The sequence below is a fragment of the Miscanthus floridulus genome, unplaced genomic scaffold (assembly GCF_019320115.1).
Source record: "Miscanthus floridulus cultivar M001 unplaced genomic scaffold, ASM1932011v1 fs_243_1_2, whole genome shotgun sequence".
Taxonomy (NCBI): Eukaryota; Viridiplantae; Streptophyta; class Magnoliopsida; order Poales; family Poaceae; genus Miscanthus; species Miscanthus floridulus.
In genome coordinates this window covers 116000-124996 of record NW_027096448.1, presented here as the reverse complement: position 1 = coordinate 124996, position 8997 = coordinate 116000, and the positions used below count along the sequence as shown (strand labels likewise).

At 44.6% G+C, this 8997-nt stretch overlaps 1 protein-coding gene and 2 pseudogenes across 2 annotated transcripts; 2 read left to right on the top strand and 1 right to left on the bottom strand.

Annotated features, from left to right (window-relative positions):
* The first annotated feature begins 897 nt into the window (after positions 1-897).
* On the top strand, positions 898-3676 carry LOC136530979 (mitochondrial outer membrane protein porin 6-like). 2 transcript variants are annotated; one of them, XM_066523681.1, is made up of 7 exons: positions 898-1055; positions 1540-1622; positions 2141-2208; positions 2294-2404; positions 2935-3021; positions 3147-3302; positions 3428-3566. In XM_066523681.1, the coding sequence occupies exons 2-6, from the start codon at positions 1574-1576 to the stop codon at positions 3255-3257; spliced, it is 426 nt and encodes a 141-aa protein (XP_066379778.1). In that variant the 5' UTR covers positions 898-1055; positions 1540-1573; the 3' UTR covers positions 3258-3302; positions 3428-3566. The 2 variants fall into 2 exon arrangements, with proteins under 2 accessions (XP_066379778.1, XP_066379779.1); XM_066523682.1 differs by lacking the exon at positions 3147-3302 and having other exon boundaries at positions 3428-3676.
* Positions 3677-4183: 507 nt separating this feature from the next.
* LOC136530978 (uncharacterized) lies at positions 4184-6239 on the top strand (annotated as a pseudogene).
* A 137-nt stretch (positions 6240-6376) lies between these two features.
* On the bottom strand, positions 6377-8693 carry LOC136530977 (putative magnesium transporter MRS2-H; annotated as a pseudogene).
* Between the last annotated feature and the right edge of the window lie 304 nt (positions 8694-8997).

Sequence of the window (8997 nt, the reverse complement as noted above, 5' to 3'; positions counted from 1 at the left end):
ATTGGCTCAAATACATTAATCATCTTTGGGCTAAACACCTGCACATAATCTCATCAAAATATGATAGTCCCTTAACCATGGTGTAATCCAGTACACCAAAAACCACTTATGCCTATATGCACTTTTATTTCTACATTAAAATAAGATATAAAAACAAAACTAGAAAATGCTCTACCTTCACGGGAAAATGTGCTAGCTTATAAAAACAAAATGTTTCCTACTTAAAATAAAAACATGTCGCACCTTCGTGAAGAAAATGTCTAGGTTCACTAGTAAAATCTCACAGCTTCGTAAGAAAATGTCCTATGTCTATGAGAAATTGATTCTAGTATCACGAGAAAATTCATTCCAATATCACAAGAAAGATGTTCCAACATCATAATAAAAATGCTACAAAAAGTGCTCATGGCATATTTACGTAAAATAAAAATACTATAAAAATGATTGAACTAATAACAAAGTTTTACTCCTAGGCTGACAAAAATGGGGAAAAGATTCCAACATCATAATAAAAAAATGCTACAAAGAGGGCTCATGGCATATTTATGTAAAATAAAAATATTATAAAAATGATTAAGAACACAACTAATAACAAACTTTACTCCTAGACTAGTGACAAAAAAGAGAAAAAAACTCGATGATATATAGGAAAAACAAAGACGATTATATTGATGACAAGAGTGCTCCTAATAACGAAAAGTCGAAAACGGTTAGGAGCAAGAAAAAAAGAAGAAGAACCAACTGTCACGGACTCATAAAGGAAACGGAGAAAGAATGGAATCAACGAATCAATCAGTTTCATGGGCCGTAGTCAACCTGCGGGCACTTTGCAAGAGAAAGAGAAATCGGCCCAAGTAGCGTGCGCGCAGAAGCTAGCTGTCAACAGCCCCCGAAGAATCGCTCTCCTGCGTTCACACCTGGCTGTAACCTGTTTGCTTTTCTTCCTCCGTTCACCTCGCGTGCGGCGACTAGGGCGACCGCCGCCGCCCTACGCCCAGCTGCCCGCCCAGGTCTTCGTCGGGCGCTTTGCCGGCGACGACCGCCCACCACACCAGGTATGCCCGCTCCCTTCTCCTCCCTTCCCGCTGTGCAAAGCTGAGCACCCGAACCCTAGTTTAAGCTGCTTGGCTATCTGTATATATTCGGATCTGATCTAAGTACAAGTGTATACATATCATGCCTACTAGCCTCGATCACATGCGTACACCCATGTCCTGTATTGGGTCCGTCCCTGGTTGGCGCCGTAGCACTTGTTACCACCAGATTTAGGTGCGGGTGCAGTGTGTTTTCTGGAAATTTTGGTGCTTCTAATTCAGATGAACCCACTCTACCTTTGTCCGCCTCTAGTAATGATAGATGGTGTTCGAACTGAAAATTGCTGGTTGTTCCGAGCAAAAATCAACTGGTAGTGTGTCGGTGATGCTAGCTTTGAAGAATCGTGCTGGATCATTGGTTCAGTCTCTAGACAGTTCACTATGCCGCCTCTGACTATGTTAGTTGGTTATGGTATTAACGTGCACTTGGTTTTTTTTCTGACAGATTGGTCACCTGAGGATTGTTACATTTGGGAAGGATGAGCAAAGGCCCAATCCCATTCGTCAACATTGGAAAGAGAGCAAAAGGCAAGCACCTTCTTCTCAACAGTATTTACAGGCCTTAGTTTTCAACCGTCGTGCCTCATGCCATTCAATGCACTTACCAAACGATGTCTAGCGTGGGCTTGATAATTTGTGTTCTGGTTGGGTATAAGAATGCACTGGATAACTCTGCTGGATAGTAGAGAATCTATCTATATAATCATCACTAGATGCCTAATACTCAGTTCTTTTCCAGTTATTCCCTTGGTTTATTGTGTAGATTCATAGAGAAACTGTCGGTTACTTTGTCGCTTTATTCTTTGGTGGATAAGACACGGACAACAACAACAACAAAGACACAGACAGATAAACATAAATTCAATCCTGTGAGAGTTCTATCTATAACTGAACATAATATAGAATGGACGTTATTTCATATTTATTGGGAATAGTTGCGAAGTACTTTATCTGTTGTGGTATGTGGTACGACAAGTACATATACATTTTATGGGCAGATTTCTGTGCTAGTAAACTTTATGTATTAATACTTCCTGTACTTATAGATCTCCTGTACAAGGACTACAACTTTGACCAGAAGTTTTCTTTGTCGACGTCTAGCAGCTCTGGTTTGGTAAGACAGCTCACACCTGTTGTTTTAGCTCCTTCCAGGGACCCTTTGAATTTATTTTTCTGATAACCTGTGCCTTTTGTCATAGAATCTTACAGCCACTGGTGTGAAGATCAATGAAGACTTCATTGGTGATATACAGACACAGCATAAAAGTGGTAGAACCACTGTTGATGTCATAATTGATAGTGATTCTAAAGTAAGGTTCTTGTAAATTCTGCTTTTCTGCATTCGATTTTTTTTTTCGAGCCTGGTCGGATTGGTTATTTGTTTTCTGGATCAGGGATTCAGGGCTTCTAATTGTGGCACTGCTATAATTAAGTATCCTGCATGAGACGTAAATATATCGTGGCATAAGAAATATTACGTTACTTACCTTATATCCTGGGGATACATGCATTGATTATAGTAAGTAGCGAACGTACATGGCTCATAAATTCCATGGGTAGATATAGTGTTGAGTGTAACTAATGGTAAGCATCTGAAAGTTCCTATGTATTTAATAAGGCCTCCTTCCATTTTTTTGCTATGTTTTGCCGACCTAAAGAACACGTGGATTTTGGAATGTGAGTTTTAGACAGACGAGGATTGCTATATTATTTTTATTAGCTGCACTTGTCCATCTATAATATTTTTCTGCTTCATATTCGCTTTTGCTTTAGTTATGGTCCTCATACTAACATTGGACATCCTGTATTTGTGTTCTTACTGGAGTCCTCTTGGTTGCAGGTGTCAACCACAGTCACTGTTGATGAAGCGCTAACTGGTCTGAAGACCTCATTCGCCTTCAAGGTTCCAGATCACAAGTCTGGAAAGGTTAGTATTTTTGGAAGTTAAGGAGGAAACATTAGCTTACTTGAATACAGAAAATGAGCGGTGCAATATGTGCAGGAAGTCTTAACTGAGCTGTATTTTACTTGCATTCTGTGTTTATCAATTAGAACGGCGGGCCTGGTGCAAGCGGTAGAGTCTTACCGCCTGTGACTGGAAGGTCCCGGGTTCGAGTCACGGTCTCCTCGCATTGCACAGGCGAGGGTAAGGCTTGCCACTGACACCCTTCCCCAGACCCCGCACAGAGCGGGAGCTCTCTGCGCTGGGTACGCCCTTTTATTCTGTGTTTATCAATTACATCGATGGCTTATGATCTAAATTTAACCCACCAAATTTCACTGAAATACTTTTTTTTGCTAGTACTTATTTCTTTTCTTTTCTTTTCTGGCAGCTTGATCTGCAATATGCCCACAACCGTTTTTCATTGAATTCGACCACACAAGTTCAAAACCAAGGAGAACTATTTCACAATTGGGAGCTCCCATGCCCTTGATCCTTCAACATTGCTAAAGACGCAATTCAGCAACTCCGGGAAGGTCGGTCTTCTCTGTCAGCATGAGTGGAGGCCAAAGTCCCTTGTGACTCTTTCAGCTGAGTATGATCCAAAGGTGGTAAGTGCGCCTTCAAGAATCAGTGTGGCCATATCGCTCAAGCCTTGAGATGAGTTAAGTCACCTTCTGTAAAACAGTACAAGCGTTACATACTGATACTGTCTCCAAGAACATAAGCTTTGGAGCGATACCTAGAACAACCCTCCATTTTAGCCTTTTTTTGGTAAGAGTCCTGGGCAAAGGAGTTTTGTCAGGGAGTTGGACTTTTTGTGGAATGTTTCCATTAGAGCCAACTCCACACCGAGGATTGAAAATGCAGAGGTTTGTATTAGAGCAGAAGCTTCACTCTGCTATTTTTTTTCCATGTTTTCCTAGTTGGCGCAAAATGATTTTGGAGGTGATTGACCACCTAACATCTTGAGTTGATGGTAGTTTTAACAGCTCTGGAGATAAAGGGGCCATTTGTACCCAGCAATAGCAGAATTAGCCCTTGAAATTGGTTGTCTTGGTGAAACTTATTTTTGTTGGGTTGGTTCTTGTGAAATTCATGTATTCAGAGCAGGGCCTAGTTTTAATTGCTTCCCCGATAAAGTAGGCTGTGTCCTTGCGATATGACTTATGAGGTCAATGCGCCCAGACTGGAGATCAGCCGATGGAAGCTTATCGAGCAGCTGGGGCGGAGGCGTGCGCTGCGTGTCCTCCCGCCCTGGTGCAGGTGAGCAGGTCCCTTGTGAAGTTCACTGTCCTTGCAAGCTCTCTCGGACCCTTCGCACTCGACTCAGTCACAGCACGCGCGTGTGCCCACCTCACTTCACTTGGCCCGGCTGTCTCCACGCCACGCTCCCCACATCCCCTTTCCCCTCCTCTCCACTCTGCAGTAGGTAGAGTGGCAAGAAGGATGGTGGCGACGATGGCGAGCTCGCTGCTGCTCCGGCCGCGCGCGGTCCTGCCACCCCATCTTGCTAGCTCCAGCCGCCGGCCATTGCCAGCCCCACGTGCACAACTGCAAGCGAACATCCAGCAGAAGCCGGGGCTTACGGCAAGAAGCGATGGCGAGCGGAGGCAGCCGGCTGGGACGCGGCTCTACTCGCTGGCGCCCTACCCTCTGCTGCTCGCCGCGCTGCTGCCGGGAGGTACGACCTTGTCACTGCTTGTGTTCCGGGTGGCCGTCGTTGTCGTTACTGATGTCTTGGCTCTTCTTTCTGCCGGCTCCGGCGGTCTCGTTTGACGTGTGAGCAGCTGAGCCGGTGACGGCCGTGTTCGCGCCGTTTGTGGAGCTCGTGAAGACGTGGGATCTCCCCGGTTGGCTCGTGCACTGGGGCCACCCCGGCAACATGGTACGTTTCTCGTCACCCACAGCTGCAGCTGAACATGGCTCGTGCAGTACTGAACAGCTCACCTTCTTCAAGTTCCCAAACCAGTAGGACACCAGTACAGATCCATCCAATGCTGCAATGTTTTTATCAGCAGTGTGAAAGATCAAGTTCTGTTGCTGCAGCCAGAGCAACCGTGTTACTGAAACCTCACAGTGCCGGATTCGATATTCGGATCAAATTCTGTCTGGTTCAATGAATCAATGTTTAACCTTCAGTACTTCTCTGTCAGGCTGTGGTGCTCTTCGCAATGGGAGGCTACGGGACATACCTGGGCTTCAGGATCAAACTATCAGACGACCTTGTAATCCCAAGACCAGTAACTATGCACTTTGTCTTCCATCATAGAGAGCAGCACTCTTAATTTCGGCCATGTAACTTGCATACAGGAAGAGAAGGCCAAGGCCAAAGATCTCCACCCAAAACTCCTCGCAGGGATGTTCTTTTTCTTCGCCCTGGGTGCGACCGGTGGGATCACAGCTCTTCTTACCTCAGACAAACCCATCTTTGAAAGGTTCTGCTCTCAGAATACATACTGTTCTTCTATGTACAAAGGTTGGGTCGCCTTACAAACTTTTGGCAATGGGTTTGCAGCCCTCATGCCGTGACTGGAGTCATCGGCCTTGCACTCCTTACCATTCAGTCTATCCTGCCAAAGTTGTTCGAGGTAACCTGGAAAGATATATCAAATCATCACACACACCAGTTCAATATTTTGCTTTGGTCATTCAATTTGTAGTCCTCCAAAGCCTGGTGATTCACATTTAGATATAGGCTGAGTGACTTGGTTTTTGTAATGGCAGGGAAACCCAGGGCTTAGGACTACACATGGTCTGCTCGGCAGTGGCATCATGACTCTGTTTCTAATCCACGCGGCACTAGGCCTGCAGCTTGGGCTCAGTTTCTAACTTGTGGCCACAATATCTTGGGGTTTGCTTCTTTCTGATTGTTTTCAGAGATTTTAAGCCACTCTTAGTATTATCACACGAAGCATCCCCTCATAAAGTCAAAATAATGTAAGAGAAAGGAAATTTATTTTCCTTGTCTTTGTTGGCAACTGCAGTCAATGTTATGATAATCTGATATTGCAATAGGCCAATAGAATATCCATGTAGAGACAACCAGACATGGATACATGTTTGTTACCTAAACGAAGAACAGAATCAGGCAAAAAGAAGAGAAAAGAGAGAAAATGTTGTAATCCTAAAAGCAGAAAGCAAAATACTGCTAATGATCAAATGTTTTCATGTCATCATTCTAAAGAATCAGACATTGAGTTCTAGTGTGTAAATGACAGAAAAATTGTTGCATCTCTCGAATAGATAGAAATAGTAAATTTGAATTGAGAAAATGTTGTAACAATGGTAGATAGTGTTGGTATACATACATGTCATGTATTGCATTATGAACGCCAAATGCAAACTCTAAAAGTTTGACTGGAGATCTTTCGAAAAAAAGTTTGACTGGAAAGCAATGATATACGGATGGACCAGGCGGGACTTTCCCCTACTCAACTAGGGTATAGCCATACTATACCAGGCCAGTTTCCTTCAAGTCATGAGGCATTGCGAAGACAACCTTTGTAGATTTATCTAACGCTGACCTCAACTGCCGAGTAGCCTGTTCCTCTATGCATATCCCAACAAAACAACGATGACCAACAAGCAGAAAGATGATGTGCCCCCTACAAATGGCCAAAAGGCACCTACAAACTTCTTATAGTCCCCATTTTGAGGCATGTTGATGGCAAACGATGCAGCTATCAACGTGTTGATGGATATGCCAAAGGATACAATAATCAGTATGAGATGGAGCTGAATAAGTCCATTGCGTTGGTTGTCAAGTTGGATGTTGATGTAGTCTTCTGTGTCAACGATATATCCTCGGACCTATTAAATATGCCAGAAAATAGTTATCCACATGAGGATAGGAACTGTCATATTTGTAGTATCAAAGAATGCCGGGGGCGAGTATGGTGTATCCAATACAGGTTTGGGAGAGAAGAACAAACCATCATAATTCTGTTGCGAATTCCATCCAGCTGCATGAAATAAGATTCAAGTAACATCTCTAGGTCTCCTACATCGTCGTCCCATGACAATGCCCGTGGCTTGGTTAATAACAGAATTTCGTATATCCAGGTTTGTTTTTGAAGGAAAATTGCAATTTAAAGCAGAAGAAACCAGTAGAGCTTCATCCTGCGGACTTTTTATTTGCTTCCTTGATAGGTGTAGTTGTGCCATATTTTCATTATGATCCAAAAGATGCTCTACTCCATCTCTGACCTGAAAAATATTCAGACAATGATATCACATATAATGAAAAAGGAAGTGGCTTCAGATATCATACGAATTATCACCAAAGTTTTAGCGTTATAACACAGATTGTGAAGCTTTGCGGAGGATGGGAAAGCCTAGTATGTGATATATATATAAGGACAGATGGTCTGTTGTTTTTATTTTCTGTGCTTCAAAGATTCAACCATAGCTTATGTACTTCCTTCAGCAATGAATTTTTTTTTCACGAACGTGCAACTGGACACGTATTTCATTAAGAGGATAGGCCTTCAGCCATGAATAAATGATGTTTATAACATCAACACAGTCTACAAATGCAATTCCTAGAGCTAATCTGCAACAGGTACCCATGCCTGGATGTTATTATTCTTCAGAAATTCACAAGAATACCATATAGTTCTGTAGTTACATGCACAGTGATAGTCAAGCAAACAATACTGCTTGGACATTCATTGGCAAACAATAAGCATTAAACTGAGTAAGACTTAAGATTTAAGAAACATAAAGTGACCAAATGTGTATAACTAACAATACCTTGTGCACACTAGCGAGCAGAGAGGTTAGATTTCTTTTGAGGCTTCGGACACGCTCGAGATTCCTAGTGCTCACATTCTTAGTCAACTCATCCAGCACAAAAATGGCATGCCTATTAAGATCAGCTAGGATGGAATGAAATGACAAGCATACAGCTTCTAGGGCGAGCTCCAGCACCTGAAACTCAAAGGGGAGCCCACACTCTGCACCAGTTTTAGCATGCTTGCCATCCACATTACCCACTTGTGTGGCACCAACATCAACATCCACGCTCTTCAATGGAAAATGCCGCCTCAATTTATCGATGAAAGGAATAACCTCCTGAGCAAGAGGTTCCAGCAGCAGGACTTCATCAGCGGTTACAATAGCTCTTATGAACTCTAGATTGATCACCATGGCCTTCTCTCGAGCTGCAAAACAAGCAAAGTCTAAGGTTAATCTCACCGTAGCAGATATGATTCACGGCATTATAAATTACTTCTATGAAAGAAAAAAAACACTTCACGACATGCTAGTACGAGCCACTGTACGAGGACTTCAGTAGTTAGCAATTCACTGCTATCGCCAAAATCTGAGAGCATCAGCTCACCGAGGATGCTGGGGCAGCGGGAGAGAAGGGGCCCGACGACGCGGAGGTCGCGCGCGTGCACCCCGGAGCGTTCCGCGACGAAGGCCCTGTCGCTCATGAACACCTCGCACCGGCCCCACAGATCCATCCTCATCCACAGCCGGGCGGGCGCTTTCCTCCACCTCCTCCTACCGGCGGGGTGCGGCGCCGGCGACGCGACAGGCGGCCTGGGCAGTGACGGGAGGCGCCGGATGGCGCGGGAGCGCTTGGAGTACGAGGACGACGAGAGGAAGGGAGGCGGCTTCCTGGCCCCGATGCCCGATAGCATCACCATCGTTGCGGCGGCACGGCCCACGGCGATCGGCGAGGAACATAGTGGGGAGCCAGCGGAGAGGCAGCGGTGGGGTTTTGAGCCGTGCGGAGAGCGGCAGAGGCAGCCGAGAGCGTGTTCGGCCGTTGGCGGGCCGGCGGAACCGACTATAGGTTGGGCGGGCGCATCCGTGCGTTTTTTTTTTGGAGAATATCCATTGGTTTTGGAGTTGACGTTGGTCAAAAGCCCAGCTAGAAGCCCAAGCTTAGCAAAATATGTTGATCCCAAAACATTGCTCTGCAATTAAAGCCCATTTACGTTAGCCAAT

Excerpts from the sequence above, each read along its gene's own strand:
- LOC136530979 (XM_066523681.1), top strand. The coding sequence starts at position 1,574 with ATGAGCAAAGGCCCAATCCCATTCGTCAACATTGGAAAGAGAGCAAAA. Across the intron at positions 1,623-2,140 it reads CATTGGAAAGAGAGCAAAAG|ATCTCCTGTACAAGGACTAC; the intron begins GCAAGCACCTTC and ends CTGTACTTATAG. Across the intron at positions 2,405-2,934 it reads TAATTGATAGTGATTCTAAA|GTGTCAACCACAGTCACTGT; the intron begins GTAAGGTTCTTG and ends TCTTGGTTGCAG.